A 19,957-nucleotide genomic window follows, 5' to 3' on the forward strand; every position below is an offset into this window, starting at 1 on the left:
ATGTTTCCTATAGCGGATTCTATTAAGGAGTCGTGGCAGACGGTTCCTAAGGTAGAAGGAGCGATCTCGACTTTAGCCAAGAGGACTACTATTCCCATAGAGGATAGTTGTTCTTTTAAAGATCCAATGGATAAAAAATTAGAGGCTTCACTAAAATAGATGTATGTCCACCAGGGTCTACAATGGCAACCTGCGGTGTGTTTCGCCACTGTTACCAGCGCTGCAGCTTACTGGTTTGATGCGTTGTCTGAATCTCTTCAGACAGATACCCCTTTTGATGAGGTCCAGGACAGGATTAAGGCTCTCAAGTTAGTCAATTCCTTCATTACAGATGCTTCCTTACAGGTTATTAAACTGGGAGCAAAAATGTCACGTTTTGCGGTCCTATCTTTAGGGCCTTGTGGTTGATGTCCTGCTCTGCGTATGTTTCATCTAAATCTAAGCTCATGACTATTCCTTACAAGGGTAAGACCTTGTTTGGACCTGGTTTGGCAGAAATGATCTTAGATATTACTGGAGGGAAGGGTTATTTTCTTCCTCAAGATAAAAAGAATAAGCATAAGAGAGGTCAGAGTAATTTTCGTTCCTTTCGTAACTTTAAAGGCAAGTCTTCTTCCCCTTCCTCCAATCAAGATCAAGCCAAAGCTTCCTGGAAGCCCAACCAGTCCTGGAATAAGGGAAAGCAATCTAAAAAGCCTTCAGCTGATTCCAAGTCAGCATGAAGGGTTGGCCCCCGATCCGGGAGCGGATTTTGTAGGGGGCAGACTCTCTCTCTTTTTTTTCCCAGGCTTGGATAAGAGATGTACCGGATCCCTGGGCGGTGGACATTGTCTCCCAGGGATACAAAATAGACTTCAAATCTTTTCATCCCAGAGACAGGGAAATTTTCGACCAATCCTAGATCTAAAATGTTTAAACAAGTTTCTCAGAGTTCCATCCTTCAATATGGAGACTATACGCTCCATTCTTCCCTTGGTACAAGAGGATCAGTTCATGACGACCATAGACCTAAAGGATGCATACCTTCATGTTCCCATTCACAGGGACCATCACAAGTTTCTGAGATTCGCCTTTTTGGACAATCATTTCCAGTTTGTGGCCCTTCCATTCGGCCTTGCCACAGCTCCCAGAATTTTTTCAAAGGTTCTGGGGGGCTCTCTTAGCTGTGCTTAGATCTCTGGGCATTGCAGTGGCACCTTATCTGGACGACATTCTGGTTCAGGCGCCATCTTTTCAACAAGCAGAATCTCATACGGAGATCTTGTTGTCTTCGATCCCACGGAGGGAAGGTGAATTGGGAAAAAAGTTCTCTGGTTCCAGCTACAAGGGTCGTATTTTTGGGGACCATAATAGACTCCCTGTTAATGAAGATTTTTCTGAAGGAGGTAAAAAAATAAAAAGATTTTCAACTCTTGTTTTGCCCTTCGGTCCTCCACGGCCGTCAGTAGCTCAATGTAATGTAAATGTTATGCATGCACAGACAATGGAACGGGGACTATACGGACCTGTCTCCGCGTGTAGCTCTAGATCAGGTGTCAATAGACTCTCTTCCGTGGTAGCTTTCTCAGGATCATCTCTCCCAGTGTACTTGCTTCCACAGACCCCCCTTGGTGATTGTGACCACGGATGCCAGCCTTCTAGGTTGGGGAGCAGTTTCGGGCTCGTTGAATGATCAAGGCTTATGGACCCAGGAGGAGTCAGTCCTGCCCATAAACATCTTGGAGCTGAGAGCAATCTTCAATGCTCGCCTGGCCTGGCCTCAGTTAGCCTTAGCCCGGTTTATCAGATTCAGTCGGACAACATAACCCCGGTGGCCTTCATCAACCACCAGGGGGGAACTCAGAGTTCCTTGGCCATGACAGAGATGGCCCAAATTACTCAGTGGGCGGAGACCCACAACTGCTGTCTTTCTGCAATCCACATCCCAGGAGTGGAAAATTGGGAAGCGGATTTTCTGAGCAGGCAGACTATTCATCCCGGGGAAAGGGAACTTCATTCGGATGCGTTTTCCAGCTTGACAATAAAACTGGGGGCAGCCGGAGTTAGATCTCATGGCTTCTCGTCAGAATGCCAAACTTCCGAGATACGGCTTGAGTTCAAGAGATCCGCAGGCATTTCTGATCGTTGCACTGGCAGTTCCTTGGAACTTCAGTCTAGCATACCTGTTTCCTCCGTTCGCTCTCCTTCCAAAAGTCATTGCTCGAATCAAGCAGGAGAGGGAGTCTGTAATTATCATAGCCCCGGATTTGGTATGCAGACCTAGGTTAAATGTCATCTTTTCCACCTTGGAGACTCCGCCTCTGAGGAAGGACCTTCTACTTCAGGGTCCCTTCCTTCATCCAAATCTTGTTTCTCTGAAGCTGACTTCTTGGAGTCATTGAGACCTTGATTCAGGCTTGTAAGCCTGTGACTCTCAGAATTTACCATAAGATCTGGCGTAAATACTTGTATTGGTGTGAATCCAAAGCATACTCTTGGAGTAGAGTAAGGATTCCTAGGATTTTGTCCTTTCTCCAGGATGGTCTGGAGAAGGATTTGTCGGCAAGTACTCTAAAGGGTCAGATTTCGGCATTGTCTCTTTGGTTACATAGGCGCCTGACGGATGTGCCAGTCGTGCAATTGTTTTGTCGGGCCTTGGTTAGAATTCGGCCTGTGTTTAAACCTCTTACTCCTCCATGGCGTCTTAACCTTGTTCTTAAAGTTTTACAACAGGCTCAATTTGAGCCTATGCATTCAGTTTTGTTTCTTGTTGCTATTTCCTCTGATCGGAGAGTTTCTGAACTCTCTGCTTTACAGTCTGATTCCCCTTATCTTATGTTTCACTCTGATAAGGTGGTTCTGCGTACTAAGTCTGGTTTCCTGCCCAAGGTTGTTTCGGTCAAGAATATTAATCAGGAGATCGTTGTACCTTCTTTGTGCCCTAACACAAAGAATGCTTGTTACATAATTTGGATGTTGTGCGAGCGCTAAAATTTTATTTGCAGGCAACTAAGGACTTTCGTCAGTCTTCTGCATTGTTTGTTTGCTTTTCTGGGAAACGCAGGGGTCAGAAAGCTATGGCTACTTAACTTTCCCTTTGGCTGAAGAGCGTTATTCGCTTGGCATATGAGACTGCTGGACAGCAACCTCCTGAGAAAATCACAGCTCATTCCACAAGGGCTGTTTCTTCTTCATGAGCATTTTAGAAATGAAGCTTCTGTGGAACAGATTTGCAAGGCTGCAACTTGGTCATCTATGCACACTTTTTCCAAATTCTATAAATTCGATACTTTTGCCTCGGCTAAGGCTTCTTTTGGGAGAAAGGTTCTTAAAGTAGTGGTCTCTTCTGTTTAGGTTCCTGTCTTGTCCCTCCCTTATCATCTGTGTCATCTGGTTTGGGTATTGGTTCCCAACAGTAATTGATGATGATCCGTGGACTCGGTGTCATTAGAAAAAATAAACCTGATAAATGTATTTCTTTCTTGACACAGTGAGTCCATGGCCAACCCTGTATTCAGACAGTTTCTTTTTATATAAACCTCAGGCACCTTGTGTTACTTCCTTTCTCTCCTTTCCCTTTGGTCGAATGACTCTGGGATTGTTGGTAGGGGAGTGATATTTAACAACTTTGCTGTGGTGCTCTTTGCTTCCTCCTGCTGTCCAGGAGTGATATTCCCAACAGTAATTGATGATGATCCGTGGACTCACCGTGTCCAGAAATAAATTTATCAGGTAAGCATAAATTTATTTTCTCTTGTAAAGGTGCATCCAGTCCACGGGTTCATCCATTACTTGTGGGATATTCTCCTTCCCGACAGGAAGCTGCAAGAGGATACCCACAGCAGAGCTGTCTATATAGCTCCTCCCCTATCTGCCACCCCCCAGTCATTCTCTTGCAGCTCTCGACAAGAAAGGAAGTATCAAGAGATATGTGGTGACTTAGTGTAGTTTTACCTTCAATCAAGAGTTTGTTATTTTTAAACGGTACCGGCGTTGTACTGTTTTACTCTCAGGCAGAAATTGGAAGAAGAATTCTGCATGGAGGTTTGATGATCTTAGCGCTTTGTAAGGTCAATTGCTGTTCTCACACATAACTGAAGAGTATGGAAAGAAAACTTCAGTTAGGGGGACGGTCTGCAGATTACCTGCTTTGAGGTATGTTCAGTATATTTTTTTCTAGAGAGATAAGGTCTAGAAAATGCTGTCAGTGCCTGGTATATTTGAGGTAAGCCTGATACAGTGATTTAACAACGACTGGGATCATGCTTGCAAAAAAAGGGTAATATTCATGTTAATACTCCTATTACTTAGTGTACGTTTGCATGGTTTATAGAAAAAACGTTTTTTCTTTATTTGGGGCATAGCTTTCCACATGGCTAGTTAGATTACTCCTAGGAGTACTTTTTTTAAGGCCCTCTGACATTGAGTGCATGGTGGGAGGGGCCTATTTTCGTGCTCTGAATGCGCAGTTGATTTTCAGACTGAGACATCCAGCTTCCTTAAAGGAGTCCTGGCAGCTAGGACCACTATAGAGGGTTTTGTTCCTGCAAAAATCGTGTTTAAGGGCAGGTAGGAGCCACAGCAGAGCTGTGGCAGTGTGTTTGACTGCTTGTTAACAGTTTTAACGTTTTTCAAATCCGTTTTTGGGCCTAAGGAGTTAATCATCCATTTGCAAGTGGGTGCAATGCTGCTTTAGTCCCTTATACACACTGTAAAAATTTCGTAGAGTTTACTACTTTTTATCACTGTTTTGCAGTTTATGTGGTAGTTTTTTTCTCTTAAAGGCACAGTACCGTTTTTATACAATTGCTTTTTCACATTTATTAAAGTGTTTTCCAAGCTTGCTGGTCTCATTACTAGTCTGTTAAACATGTCTGACATAGAGGAAACTCCTTGTTCATTATGTTTAGAAGCCATTGTGGAACCCCCTCTTAGAATGTGTACCAAATGCACTGACCTTTCTATAAGTTATAAAGACCATATTATGACTTTTAAAGATTTATCACCAGAGGTTTCTCAGACTGACAAAAGGGAGGTTATGCCATCTAGCTCTCCCCACATGTCAGAACCTATAACTCACGCTCAAGTGACGCCAAGTACATCTAGCGCGTCCAATGCGTTTATCTTACAAGACATGGCGACAGTTATGAATCATACCCTCACAGAGGTATTGTCCAAACTGCCAGGGTTACAAGGAGAGCGAGACAGCTCTGGGGCTGGAACAAATACAGAGCTCTCTGACGCTTTAGTAGCTATGGCTGATATACCCTCACAATGTACAGAAGCCGAAGCAGGAGAGCTTCTATCTGTGGGTGACATTTCTGATTCAGGGAAGGCGTTACTTCAGTCTGACTCTGAAATGACAGCGTTTAAATTTAAGCTTGAACACCTCCGCTTGTTGCTCAGGGAGGTTTTAGCGACTCTGGATGACTGTGACACCATTTTAGTCCCAGAGAAATTGTGTAAAATGGACAAATACTTTGCAGTGCCTGTTTACACTGACGTTTTTCCAATCCCTAAGAGGTTTTCAGAAATTATTACTAAGGAATGGGATAAACCAGGTGTACCGTTCTCTCCCCCTCCTGCTTTTAAAAAGAGGTTTCCTATAGATGCCGCAACACGCGACTCGTGGCAGACGGTCCCTAAGGTGGAGGGAGCAGTCTCTACTCTAGCTAAGCGTACAACTATTCCTGTCGAGGACAGTTGTGCTTTCCTAGATCCAATGGATAAAAAATTAGAGGGTTTCCTTAAGAAAATCTTTATACAACAAGGTTTTATTCTCCAGCCTCTTGCATGCATTGCCCCAGTCACTGCTGCAGTGGCTTTCTGGTTCGAGTCTCTTGAGGAGGCTCTACAGGTAGAGACCCCATTGGATGATATCCTAGACAGGCTTAAAGCTCTTAAGTTAGCCAATTCATTTATTTCTGACGCCGTTTTTCATTTAACTAAGCTAACGGCTAAGAATTAAAGTTTTGCCATTCAGGCGCGTAGGGCGCTATGGCTTAAATCCTGGTCAGCTGACGTTACTTCAAAGTCTAAACTTCTCAACATCCCCTTCAAAGGGCAGACCCTATTCGGGCCTGGACTGAAGGAGATTATTTCTGATATTACTGGAGGAAAAGGCCACGCCCTTCCCCAGGATAGGTCCAACAAATTAAGGACCAAACAGACTAATTATCCTTCCTTTCGAAACTTCGAGTGGCGCAGCTTCATCTTCCTCTACTACAAAACAAGAGGGAAATTTTGCCCAGTCCAAGCCAGTCTGGAGAACTAACCAGGCTTGGAACAAGGGGAAGCAGGCCAAAAAACCTGCTGCTGCCTCTAAGACAGCATGAAGGAGTAGCCCCCGATCCGGGACTGGATCTAGTGGGGGGCAGACTTTCTCTCTTCGCCCAGGCTTGGGCAAGAGACGTCCAGGATCCCTGGGCTCTGGAGATTGTTTCCCAGGGATATCTTCTGGATTTCAAAGCTTCATCTCCAAAGGGGAGATTTCATCTCTCAGAATTATCTGCAAACCAGATAAAGAGAGAGGCATTCTTGCGTTTCGTTAGAGACCTACTGGTTATGGGAGTGATCCACCCAGTTCCAAAGGAGGAACAGGGGCAGGGCTTCTATTCAAATCTGTTTATAGTTCCCAAAAAAGAGGGAACTTTCAGACCAATTTCTCAGGGTCCCATCCTTCAAGATGGAGACTATTCGAACCATCCTACCTATGATCCAGGAGGGTCAATATATGACTACCGTGGATTTAAAGGATGGTTATCTACACACTCTTCCCTTCGGGTTAGCCACGGCACCAAGAATCTTTACGAAGGTTCTAGGGTCCCTTCTGGCGGTTTTAAGGCCGCGGGGCATAGCAGTGGCCCCTTACCTAGACGACATTCTGATACAGGCGTCGACTTTTCAAATCGCCAGGTCCCATACGGACATTGTTCTGGCATTCATGAGGTATCACGGGTGGGAGGTGAACGAAGGAAAGAGTTCTCTCTCCCCTCTCACAAGAGTTTCCTTCCTAGGAACTCTGATAGATTTAGTAGAAATGAAAATTTTTCTGACAGAAGTCAGGTTGTCAAAGCTTCTAACTTCCTGCCGTGCTCTTTATTCCACTTCTTGTCCGTCAGTGGCTCCGTTTATGGAAGTAATCGGCTTAATGGTAGCGGCAATGGACATAGTTCCATTTGCCCGCCTACATCTCAGACCACTGCAACTTTGCATGCTCAATCAGTGGAATGGGGATTACACAGATTTGTCCCCTCTACTAAATCTGGATCAAGAGACCAGGGATTCTCTTCTCTGATGGCTATCTCGGGTCCATCTGTCCAGAGGAATGAGTTTCCGCGGGCCAGAATGGACTATAGTAATGACAGATGCCAGCCTTCTGGGCTGGGGTGCAGTCTGTAACTCCCTAAAGACTCAGGAGGAGGCCCTCCTTCCAATAAACATTCTGGAACTAAGAGCGATATTCAATGCTCTCCAGGCTTGTCCTCAGCTCGCTGCGGTCAGGTTCATCAGATTTCAGTCGGACAACATCATGACTGTAGCCTATATCAACCATCAGGGGGGAACAAGGAGCCCCCTGGCAATGTTGGAGGTTTCAAAGATAATTCTATGGGCAGAGGTTCACTCTTGCCATCTCTCAGCTATCCATATCCCAGGAGTAGAGAACTGGGAGGCGGATTTTCTAAGTCTGCAGACTTTTCATCCGGGGCAGTGGGAGCTCCATCTAGAGGTATTTGCCCAGCTGATTCAACTATGAGGCAAACCAGAACTGGATCTCATGGCGTCTCGTCAGAACGCCAAGCTTCCTCGTTACGGGTCCAGGTCCAGGGATCCCAAGGCAGCACTGATAGATGCTCTAGCAGCGCCCTGGTCCTTCAGCCTGGCTTCTGTGTTTCCACCGTTTCCTCTGCTCCCTCGTCTGATTGCCAAGATCAAGCAGGAGAGAGCTTTGGTGATCTTGATAGCTCCTGCATGGCCACGCAGGACTTGGTATGCAGATCTGGTGGACATGTCATCCTTTCCACCATGGACTCTGCAGCTAAGGCAGGACCTTCTACTTCAAGGTCCCTTCAAATATCCAAATCTAATTTCTCTGCGTCTGACTGCTTGGAGATTGAACGCTTGATTCTATCAAAGCGTGGTTTTTCCGAGTCGGTCATTGATATTTTAATTCAGGCTTGAAAGCCGGTCACCAGGAAAATCTATCATAAGATATGGTGTAAATATCTTCATTGGTGTGAATCCAAGGGTTACTCATGGAGTAAAGTCAGGATTCCTAGGGTATTATACTTTCTCCAAGAGGGATTGGAGAAGGGATTGTCAGCTAGTTCCTTAAAAGGACAGATTTCTGCTCTGTCTATTGTTTTGCACAAACGTCTGGCTAAGGTTCCAGACGTTCAGGCGTTTTGTCAGGCTTTGGTTAGAATCAAGCCTGTGTTTAAAACTGTTGCTCCGCCATGGAGTTTAAATTTAGTTCTTAAAGTTCTTCAAGGGGTTCCGTTTGAACCTTTGCATTCCATAGATATTAAACTTTTATCTTGGAAAGTTCTGTTTTTAGTAGCTATCTCCTCGGCTCGAAGAGTTTCAGAGTTATCTGCTTTACAGTGTGATTCCCCTTATCTAATTTTCCATGCAGATAAGGTAGTTTTACGTACCAAACCTGGGTTTCTTCTTAAAGTGGTATCTAATAAGAATATCAATCAGGAGATCGTTGTTCCTTCATTATGTCCTAATCCTTCCTCTAAGAAGTAACGTTTATTACATAATCTTGATGTGGTTCGTGCTTTAAAGTTTTATTTTCGTCAAACATCTGCTTTGTTTGTTGTCTACTCTGGACAGAGGAGAGGCCAAAAGGCTTCTGCAACTTCTCTTTCTTTTTGGTTGAGAAGCTTAATCCGCTTAGCTTATGAGACTGCTGGCCAGCAGCCTCCTGAAAGAATTACAGCTCATTCCACTAGAGCGGTGGCTTTCACATGGGCTTTTAAAAATGAGGCCTCTGTTGAACAGATTTGTAAGGCGGCGACTTGGTCTTCTCTTCATACTTTTTCTAAATTCTACAAATTTGATACTTTTGCTTCCTCGGAGGCTATTTTTGGGAGAAAGGTCTTACAGGCAATGGTGCCTTCCGTTTAAGCGCCTGCCTTGTCCCTCCCTTCATCCGTGTCCTAAAGCTTTGGTATTGGTATCCCACAAGTAATGGATGAACCCGTGGACTGGATACACCTTTACAAGAGAAAACTAAATTTATGCTTACCTGATAAATTTATTTCTCTTGTGGTGTATCCAGTCCACGGCCCGCCCTGTCATTTTAAGGCAGGTGTTTTATATTTTTAAACTACAGTCACCAATGCACCCTATAGTTTCTCCTTTTTTTTTTCTTGCTTGTCTTCGGTCGAATGACTGGGGGTGGCAGTTAGGGGAGGAGCTATATAGACAGCTCTGCTGTGGGTGTCCTCTTGCAGCTTCCTGTTGGGAAGGAGAATATCCCACAAGTAATGGATGAACCCGTGGACTGGATACACCACAAGAGAAATACATTTATCAGGTAAGCATAAATTTTGTTTTTTTACTTTGTTCCTCTGTTATTCTACAAATAGCAAAGTAGAAGCTGAACAATGCCTTTTGTGTGTCCACCATGCCGTTTAGGAATGGGTCTTCCGGTCTTCCACCATTACAGATGTGGTGAAGGGAAGGAACCTCACAGAGACACTTTGAGTGTTGGGTTTCACAGCAGGTTAAGGCTGTTTTTCTCTATAAATAGCAGATGCTGTTTAAAAATAACCATTTTTTTAGCTTAGGTTTTAAGCCGATAGGTTGCAGACACTGTTTATAACAATCTTTGTCTGTTTACTTAGAAACGCGGGCTGAGTGTTGTGACGCAGCTTCTCCTTGGCGGGTGACGTGACCGGCTTCTCCGCTTTCTTTTCTGACTTGTATTGTCAGCTAGCGGGAGTGACTTATCTCTGAGGCATCCGCACACGAGCGGCAGGAGAGCTCTGCCGTGTGTTACTTGATCATTTCCTTTTTGATCACGCAAGAGGAATCATAATATACCTGAATCAGACTGAGGTGTAGGAATAATTGTTGTCTGATTGCCTAGCCTATTGCTAAATTTGTTCTCAGAGAAGTCTTTCATAGTTATATTTAAAGTGACAGCTCTTCACATTTTTCATGTAAAATATTAAAATAAAATTTCATTTTCTAATTTTTATTCTGAATTAGAACATGGGAAACTCTGTTGTTGTTTTTGTGTTATATATTGAGGCACACATTGTCCACTTTCACAATTCTGTGCTGCTTGCTTAGCTGTATATTTCTCATGTTGAGTTAGATTGCTACCCACTGAACCCAATGTCTCTCAGGTTGATACAGTTCAGAAAACCGTTTTCTTCTTAAAGGGACAGTGAAGTCCAAAAAAAATCTTTCATGATTCATATAGGGAATGCAACTTTAAACATCTTTCCAATTTACTTTTATCACCAATTGGGCTTTGTTCTCTTGGTATTCTTAGTTGAATGTTACACCTAGGAGGTTCATATGCTAATTTCTTAGACCTTGAAGCCGCCTCTAATCTGAATGCATTTTGACAGTTTTTCACCACTAGAGGGTGTCAGTTCATAAGTGTTTCATATAGATAAAATTGAGCTTATGCACGTCAATTTACCAAGGAGTGAGCACTGATTGGGTAAAATGCAAGTCCTTTAAAAGAACTGAAATAAGGGGGCAGTCTGGAGAGGCTTAGATAGAATGTAATTACAGAGGTAAAACATGTATTATTATAACTGTGTTGGTTATGCAATACTGGAGTATGGGTAATTAAGCGATTATCTTTTAAAACAACAAAAATTCTGGTGTTAATTGTCCCTTTAAGCGTCCCAGCCTCTATGACATCACATGCAGTGCCCTGCAGTTTCTCTCTATCTCCTGGAGTAGTTTATATGCCGGCAGAAGTTGCTGCTCAGGTATCTTAAGAGGTATCTGTAGCATTTCCTTCTTTCTTATGCTATAGGGAAAACGCAAGAGAAATATTAGAGATTCAGATTACAAGGTTTCTGTTCTTCCATTGTTACCTAGGTTGCCCTCCCTCATTAGTCTGATGATCAGGATATGTCGGTAGTGTCTGAGGGTCAAATCTCAGATTTAGACAGTATAATTCCTTTATCTGATGGTGTCCTTCAGATACATGCTTGAACACCTCGTGTAATTGTTATAGGGTGTCTTGGACTACACAATACTGTTGTTATTGTCAACTCTAGGAAGTTTAGTAAATTTTATCATTCTATGATAATCCTTTCTATGTGAAAATGTTTCTAGCCGTACTATGGAGATTTTCACAGGAATAGGAAAAGTCAAGGATATTTTTATCCATCTACCATCTTTAAAGACGTTTCCTGTCGCTGACTCCATTACAGGTCATGGTGGTATTGGAATAATATAAGTTATAGGAAAACGTATCTATTAGTACTTCATAGACAAAATTAATTAGTTGCCAGGGTAATACAAGAAAATCCTTGGCAATTCAGGAGGATGAAATAACCCTTCTAGCAATATCGGTGTGATGGGTGGTGCTCACTGTCCTAATATATATAAAAAAAGGGAGAAGAGAAAGTGGGCAGTAATAGAGCACTCAAGTCGTACTAATTAGTACATGATTCAGGTAGGAAAAGCCACCAGAGAGGGGATATATATTAAAACTTAACATTTAATAATGACATGAATAAAATGTGTGGACTAACCGTGTAGGTGTAAATAAAACTTACATTAAAAGTAAACACATAAAGGTGAGTACCAGTAATACCGAGTTTCCAATTTAGGGATCAAATAGAGGCAATGGCAATCCCTCAGGACCGTACAAACCAAAAAAAGGGACTCACAGACTGCAGAGACCAGTAATACCCACATTATATTGCTCAGAATAGTAATTTCGAGATTACCTTGGTAGCTATCTTAAATTGAGGTGTTGTGGCTCCTGGCTTTCCCGTCTCAGACCGGTACTTACTGCTCCAGTACTGCACTTTTTAGAAGTTATTAGTATGAGGTCAATCCTCTTTTGTAGTTAAATTCATGTGCAGTCCGTGAGCCCCTTTTTTTAGTTTGTACGGTCCTGAGGGATTGCCATTGCCTCTATTTGATCCCCAAATTGGAAACTCAGTATTACTGGTACTCACCTTTATGTGTTTACTTTTAATGTAAGTTTTATTTACACCTACACGGTTAGTCCACACATTTTATTCATGTCATTATTAAATGTTAAGTTTTAATATATATCCCCTCTCTGGTGGCTTTTCCTACCTTAATCATGTACTAATTAGTACGACTTGACAAATCATGGTGGTGCCTTAAGTAGAAGGACAAGAAGCTGGGGGCTTATTTGTTTTCTCGGTTCCCAGTGGAATACTGCAGTTTGTATTGTCTCGGTGTCTAGCGCAGCGTCTTAATTTATGCAATGCCTTGTCTAAAGAGACTAGGCGCCAAGATATCTGACTTTGCTGTGCTAGCCCGCGGGACGTTGTGGCTTATATCTTGGTTACCTCCATGTCCAAGCTTCTGGTGCTTCCTCAAAGGGTAAGACCTTGTTTGTGTCTAATATGGCTGAAATAGCTTCTGATGTTTTGGGTGGAAAAGGGTCTTTTCTACCACTAAACAAGAATTCAGTCCTTAAGGAAGGCAGAGGGGTTTTCGTCCTTTTCGTATCTTTCAAGGACACTCTTCTTGGAGACTCATTCAGTTTAGAAATGTGAGATGTCCCAGATGAGCTGTGGACATAGTATCTCAGGGTTACAGAATTGAATTTAAAATTTTCCTCCCAGAGGTAGATTTCTCCCCTCATGTTTACCTGAGCTCAGATAATAGAGAGGCATTCTTGAACTGTGTTCAGGATTTTCCCTTCTGGGAGTGATAGTTCTAGTTCCTATAAGTGAAAAAGACCTAGGGTTCTATTCAATTTTGTTTTGATTTCCCTATTGAGAGGTTTTTTTTCGACACTTTATAGCCTTTAGGTGTCTCATCTATTGACTAGGAGTTCCATCCTTCTGAATGGATATCTTTCGTTCCATTGTTCCTTTGGTCCTAGAGGGTCAGTCCCTGGCAGTCATAGACCTAAAGGATGAGTGTTTGCATGTTCCCTTCCACAGGGATCATTTTGTGGTCCTGAAATTCACATTTTGAGAGAAACATTCAGTTTGTAGCTCTCTGGTTGTGATCATGTCTTGGGGAATTGCAGAAGTGCCATTCCTGGATGACATTTTGGTTTAGGCGCGATCTTTTCAACAAGCAAAGTAACTGCTTGTAGCTCAGCAAGCTAAGACTCTGCTGTTGGATCAACTCTCATACAGAGATGTTGTTTTTATCTACGTTCCCACAGTTGGGAAGTGAATCTGGAAAAGAGTTTCCTTGTTCCAGCTACAAGGGTAGTCTTTTTAGGGACCATAATAGATTCCCTATCTATGAAATTTTTTCGGACAGAGGTCAGGAAATCCAAAATTCTTGCCTCTCTCTGCAGTCTACTGTTCGGCCCTCAGTAACTATGTATGGAGGTAATTGGTCTTATGGTCGTTTCCATGGACATCTTTCCTATGGCTGGATTCCATTTGAGAGCTCTGCAGTTATGCATGCTCCGACAATGGAACGGAGATCATTCAGATGAGATCTATCTCAGAGTATAGATCTTGATCAGTTGTCGAGAGACTCTCTCTCGTGGTATTTTTCTCAGGATCATCTGTCTCAGGACTCATGCATCCGGAGACCTTCCTGGGTGATTGTGACCACGGACGCCAGTCTTCTAGGCTGGGGAGCAGTCTGGGACTCGTTCAAGGAGCAAGGACTATGGACTCGGAAGGAGTCTGCTCTCCCCATAATCATTCAGAGTTGAGAGCGATTTTCAATGCTCTGAGGGCTTGGCCTTAGTTGTCTTTAGCCCGGTTTCAGGCTCCAGTCGGACAATACATTAACCTTCAGGGAAGAACTCAAGTTCCTTAGCCATGACGGAGGTGGCTAGTATTGTTAATTGGGCGGAGGCTCACAATTGTTGTCTATCTGCCATCTACATTCCAGGAGTGGACAACTGGGAAGCGGACTTCCTGAGCAGACAGATTTTTCATCCTGGGGAGTGGGTTCTCCATCCGGAGGTGTTCTCCAGGTTAACCCTCAATTGGGGGTGCCGGAGTTAGATCTGATGGCGTCTCGGCAGAACGCCAAGCTTCCAAGGTGCGGTTCAAGGTCTAGAGATCCGCAGGCCGCCCTGATAGATCGGGTGGTTCCTTGGGAGTTCAGTCTAGCACATCTGTTTCCTCCCTTTGATTTCCTTACACCAGACATTAATCGTATCTAGGAGAAAGCATCGGTAATTCTAATAGCTCCTGCATGGCCTTGTAGGATCTGGTATGTAGACCTAGTGAAGATGTCATCTCTTCCACCTTGGAGGTTTCCTCTGAGGAAGCACCATCTAACACAGGATTCATTCCTTCATCCAAAGCTTGTTTCTCTAAAGCTGACTGACTGGAGATTGAACGCTTAGTTCTATCTAAGCGTGGTTTTTCTGAGTCGGTCATTGTGGCCATGACTCAAGCTCAGAATCCTGTTTCTAGAAAGATTTACCATAAGGTATGGCGTAAATACCTTTATTTGTGTGAATCCAAGGGCTACTCTTGGAGTAGGGTCAGGATTCTTAGGGTTTTGTCTTTTCTCCAGGAAGGTCTGGAGAAGGGATTGTCAGTCAGTACTCTGATAGATCAGATTTCGGCATTGTCTGTTTTATTCCATAAGCGTCTGGCGGATGTGCCAGATGTTTTATCTTTTTATCAGGCTCTGGTCAGAATCAGGCCTGTGTTTTAGTCTGTTGCTCCTCCTTGGAGCTTCATCCTTGTTTTTTAAGTTTGCAGCAAGCTCCTTTTTGAGCCATTGCTTTCCATAGATATATTCTTGGAAGGTTTTTCTTCTTTTTGCTATCTCTTATACTCAGAGACTTTCAGAACTCTCAGCTTTACAGTGTGATTTGTCTTATCTTGTATTTCATGCAGATAAGGCGGTTCTTCGTACTATATTGGGTTTTGTTACTAAAGAAGTTTCAGATAGAAATATCAATCAGGATATTGTTGTTCCTCCTTTATGTCCTAATTTTTCTTCTCATAAGGAACGTTTGTTGCTCAACTTGGACGTTGTGCGTAGTCTAAAGTTCTACCTTCAGACGACTAGGGATTTTCGCTAGTCTACTGCCCTGTCTGTTTCTCTGGAAAGTGTATAGGTCAGATACCGACTTCTACTTCTCTTTCTCTTTGGTTGAGAAGTATTATTCGTTTGGCTTATGAGTATTTCAACTCATTCCACAAGGACTGTTACCTCTTCTTGGACTTTCAAAGATGAAGCTTCTGTGGAATAGATTTCAAGGCTGCAACTTGGTGTCCTCTGCATATTTTTTTTAAAATTTTGATTCTTTTGCCTTGCCTAAGTCTTCTTTTGGGAGAAAGATTCTTGAAGCGGTGGTGCCTGGTTCCCAACAGTAATTGATGACGTTGTGGACTCACCATATCTTAGGAAAGAAAACAAAATTTATGCTTTCCTGATAAATGTATTTCCGGATATGGTGAGTCTACGACCACACCCTTTATTTTAAGACAGTAAGTTTTTGACTAAACCTCAGGCACTTCTACACCTTTGTGTTATTCCTTTTTTTCCATTTCCCTTTGGTCGAATGGCTGGGGTTTGTGGGAAGGGGAGTGATACTTAACAGCTTTGCTGTTGTGCTCTTTGCCTCCTCCTGCTGGCCAGGAGTGATAGTCCCAAAAGTTATTGATGACGTTGTGGACTCACCATATCCGGAAATAAATTTATCAGGTAAGCATACATTTTGTTTTTCAAGGAAAGATTTTTGGTTTTGATTTAGATTCTATTATTTCTACTATTACTGGTGGTAAGGGTACTTTTCTTCCTCAGGACAAGAAGTCCAGGGGGAAATGTAAGGCTCCACCTAGATGTTTTCATCCCTTTTGTCAGTTTGGGGACCCACTGTCAACTGTAACAAGTCTAAGCAGAGTAAGAAATCTTCCCCAGTTTCCAATTCTTCATGAATGTGCAGCCCCCATTCCAGATATTCTGGTAGGGGGCAGATTAAAAAAAAAATCAGGAAGCTTGGTTTCAGTCTGTCCTAGATCCTTTGGTTCAGTATATTTTATCTCAGGGTTACTGGATAGGATTCATAACAAGGCCTCCCAGAGGAAGATTTTTTTTTCTGTCCAATGTTCAAAGGAATCCTAAAGGCTCAGGTTATTTTGCAATCTGTCTCAAATCCAGAGGATATGGAGCAGGGGATTGGATTTTCTTCAAATCTCTTCATTGTTCAAAATAATGAAGTTACTTTTAAACCAGTTCTGGATCTAAAGACTCCTAAACAAGTTTTTAAGGATTCCATCTTTCAGAATGGAAACTATCAGGACTAATTTGCCTTTTGTACTGAAAGTTCAATTCATGTCCTTAATAGATTTTAGGGATACTTATCTTCATATTCCTTTTTTCCAGGTTTTCTTTCCTGGATCGACAGTTTGCTCTTCCATTTGGTCTAGCTACAGCTCCAGGGATATTCACCAAGGTACTGAGTGCCCTTTTGTCTGTAATAAGAACTCGGTATTTCCTTACTTGGATGATACCTTGGCTCAAGCTCCATCTTTTCCTTTAGCAGAATCTCATACCAAACAACTGTTGTTGTTTCTTCAAAATCATGGTTGGAGGATCAATTTGCCAAAGAGTTCTTTGATTCCTCTGAGAAGGATTGCTTTCCTTGGTTTCCCACTACCTGATCCTGCCCAAAAAAAATTCTCCCCCCCCAAACATTTTTCTTCCCCCCCCAGCTGTTTTTATTTTTATTATGTGCTTTTTTTTTTAAATATGAATATTTTAAAATGTATCTAGTATAGTAAACTCCATTCAAATGCCTGTACCCACATGGTTTTTTATGGTTTAATTTAATTATATATATATATATATATATATATATATATATATATATATATATATATATATATATATATATATATATAATCTCTAATGTAGTGAACTCTTCTCTCCCCTCCTAATTGTCATCTTGGTGGCTTAAAGGGACATTATACACTCATTTTTTCTTTGCATAAATGTTTTGTAGATGATCTATTTATATAGCCCATAAAGTTTTTTTTTAAAATAATTGTATAGTTTTGCTTATTTTTAAATAACATTGCTCTGATTTTCAGACTCCTAACCAAGCCCCAAAGTTTTATGTAAATACTGTCAGCTACCTTTTCAACAGAGCCAAACTGACAGCTTCTAAGTAAGTTTTTAAACAGTTTTATACTGGATTTTTATATCAGTATCTGTGCATCATATTCTTTATAGTAGTGTCTATTACATGCAGTTATATGAAAATGAGTGTACAAATGTTATTTTACCCCAGGTAAGAGAGGTTTTGTGACATACTACAATTAAATTAAAAATCATGTGGAAACAATTTTCTGTTTTTATTTTCAGATTTGTTCAAACATATTTAGAACACTCCCACCAAGCGATAATCCAGATTTTGACCCTGAAGAGGATGAGCCAACATTAGAAGCTTCCTGGCCTCACATACAGGTTTGTTTTTTTAATTGTTTTATTTTATGAATTTATTTCAGAATGACCTAGAATTTCATGTTGAGTAGTTAAAGGGGGGACAGTCTAGTCAAAGTGAAACTTTCAGGATTCAGATAGTGCATGAAATTTTGAACAACTTTCCAAATTACTTAGATCATCAAATGTCCTTTTTTTGGGGGGGTATTCTTTGTTGACAGCCAAACCTAGGTATGTTCATATGCTAATTTCTAAGTTCTTGAAGGGTGCCTCTTTGTGCATTTTGACAGTTTTTCACAGCTAGACAGTTCTAGTTCATGCATGTCATATAGATACCATTGTGCTCACTCCTGTGGAGTTATTTGAGTCAGCACTGATTGGATAAAATGCAAGGGTAATAAAGGGATTATCTATCTTTTTAAATAACAATTTTGGACCAGACTGTTCCTTTTAAGGGTTCTTCACACTAAAAAAAGGATTTTAGAGAAAGATGTGAAAGGATCGAATAACTGTACTTAAAGGGACATTATATACTAGATTTTTCTTTGCATAAATCTTTTGAAGATGATCCATTTTTTAAAAAAAAAAAATAATTTTTTTTTAAAATTTATAGTTTTGCTTATTTTTTAATAACATTGCTCTAATTTTCAGACTCCTAACCAAGCCCCAAAGTTTTAGGAGAATACTGATGTATACCTAACTCCAGCTTGCTCCTGTTTGTGTAAAGAGTCTTTTCATATGCAGAGGAAGGGGGAGTGTATATTTCCCACTTGCAGTGGGTGTTCCAGCTACCTTTTTAACAGAGCTAAACTGGTAGCTTCTAAGTAAATTTTTAAACAGTTTTATACTGTATTTTTAGATTAGTATCTGTGCATCTTATTCTTTATAGTATTGTCTATTACATGCAGTTATATGAAAATTGGTGTATACTGTCCCTTTAAATGTAATTTATTATTACTGATCACACGAATTATGACCGGGTTTACAAACCATGGTTGACATAGAAAAAAGAGCAGCTTGGTGGCAGGAAGGTGTCTGGAGCACTAAATGTCAAAAAATAGTGTGTAGTATTCTAGCAAAACTGCTGGTATACAGTGCTCCTGACCTGTGCACACTCTTGAGCTTAAGTTCCTGCTTTTTAACAAAAAATACCAGGAATACAAAGAAAATGAAAGAATTATATAGGAAAGTTGTTTAAAACTGCATGCTCTATCTGAATTGTGGGGAAAAAAAACTTTAGTGTTTCATGTCCTTTTAATATTGAGAGAACTTACTGCTGTGAGATATGCGATTGTTATGAAAATGATGCGACACCAGGCCAGACAAAGGGTCACTTATCTAAAAGAGCACGATGACGATTAAAAAATAAGGGGCGTCATGTACCTCTATGTATTGTGGGGGAAGCAAAGGATATACCTGACCCCCCTGTGTTACATGCCTGTGACTTTGTCAAATAATCACTTTTGCCACCACAGTGATTACTTGATAGCCATCTGAGCTTGTAATACTTCATTGGTAAAAGAGGCCTCTTTCAAAAGAAGGATCAGTTGCCCTATTTTATTGCATATATGGAGGTGCCAGAGTCTCTTGCAAACCCAGAGTCACCTAGTAGACAAGTTATTGTAAGTTCTATGACAATTACTTTCTGTGTGTGCATAGAGAACACTGTCAGTTGACATACACGACTATTGGTTTAGAGGTGCAAACGTCACCTCATTGAAGATAAATTGGAAAAAAGAGTTTTGGTGAGTCAAAGTAATCCTCATTTACTGTTGGGAATATCACTCCTGGCCAGCAGGAGGAGGCAAAGAGCACCACAGCAAAGCTGTAAAGTATCACTTCCTTTCCCACAATCCCTAGTTATTCTCTTTGCATTCAGTGCAAGGAGGAGGTGAAGTTTAGGTGTCTAAGAATTCTTCTATCAAGATTTTTTTATTTTGGAAGCCTGAGCAGGCTTGCTCTGATCTGATCTTCCCTGACAAGCTGGGTTTAGCTGTACTCCACGTTGGTCCCTTCAGTAGGGCTGTGGTAGCTTTTAAGCAGTCAGGAACTTGTGGAGTGGGCGTCACTGTGTTTTCCTTACAAGATTGCTGCCCTCATACAGAATACCAGAGTAGGCTTACTCTGTTCCTTCTATCCACAGGTCTCTGGGAGGAGTGGCTTCCTCTCATGCCAGGTGAACTGTCCTCCTGTCAGACAGTCAAGGGGGCAGGTAAGTGCCATTTTATTTCTTATAAGAAGACCCTGGCACTAGAGCTGATAGGCTGCACCTTGTATGGGGTTACGTTATTCCTGATAGTCAGGATTATTTTGACAGGATGCAGGGCACTGTGTAGCTGTAGCAGGACGTCAGAGTCTTTAAAGTATATAGTGTGTTAAACTTTATTGGTGACTCAGTGGCTAGACT

The 19,957-nt window shown here is 41.7% G+C and overlaps 1 protein-coding gene across 1 annotated transcript in view; it reads left to right on the plus strand.

Annotated features, from left to right (window-relative positions):
* Positions 1-19,957, plus strand: part of LOC128658218 (serine/threonine-protein phosphatase 2A 56 kDa regulatory subunit alpha isoform) — a gene marked incomplete in the record, with an annotated part of 340,402 nt that overhangs the window by 36,565 nt on the left and 283,880 nt on the right. Inside the window, 1 exon segment of the mRNA XM_053712752.1 lies at positions 17,473-17,574. Within this exon segment, the coding sequence (XP_053568727.1) occupies positions 17,473-17,574 (102 nt within the window).

Source organism: Bombina bombina, chromosome 4 (genome assembly GCF_027579735.1).
Source record: "Bombina bombina isolate aBomBom1 chromosome 4, aBomBom1.pri, whole genome shotgun sequence".
Classification (NCBI taxonomy): domain Eukaryota; kingdom Metazoa; phylum Chordata; class Amphibia; order Anura; family Bombinatoridae; genus Bombina; species Bombina bombina.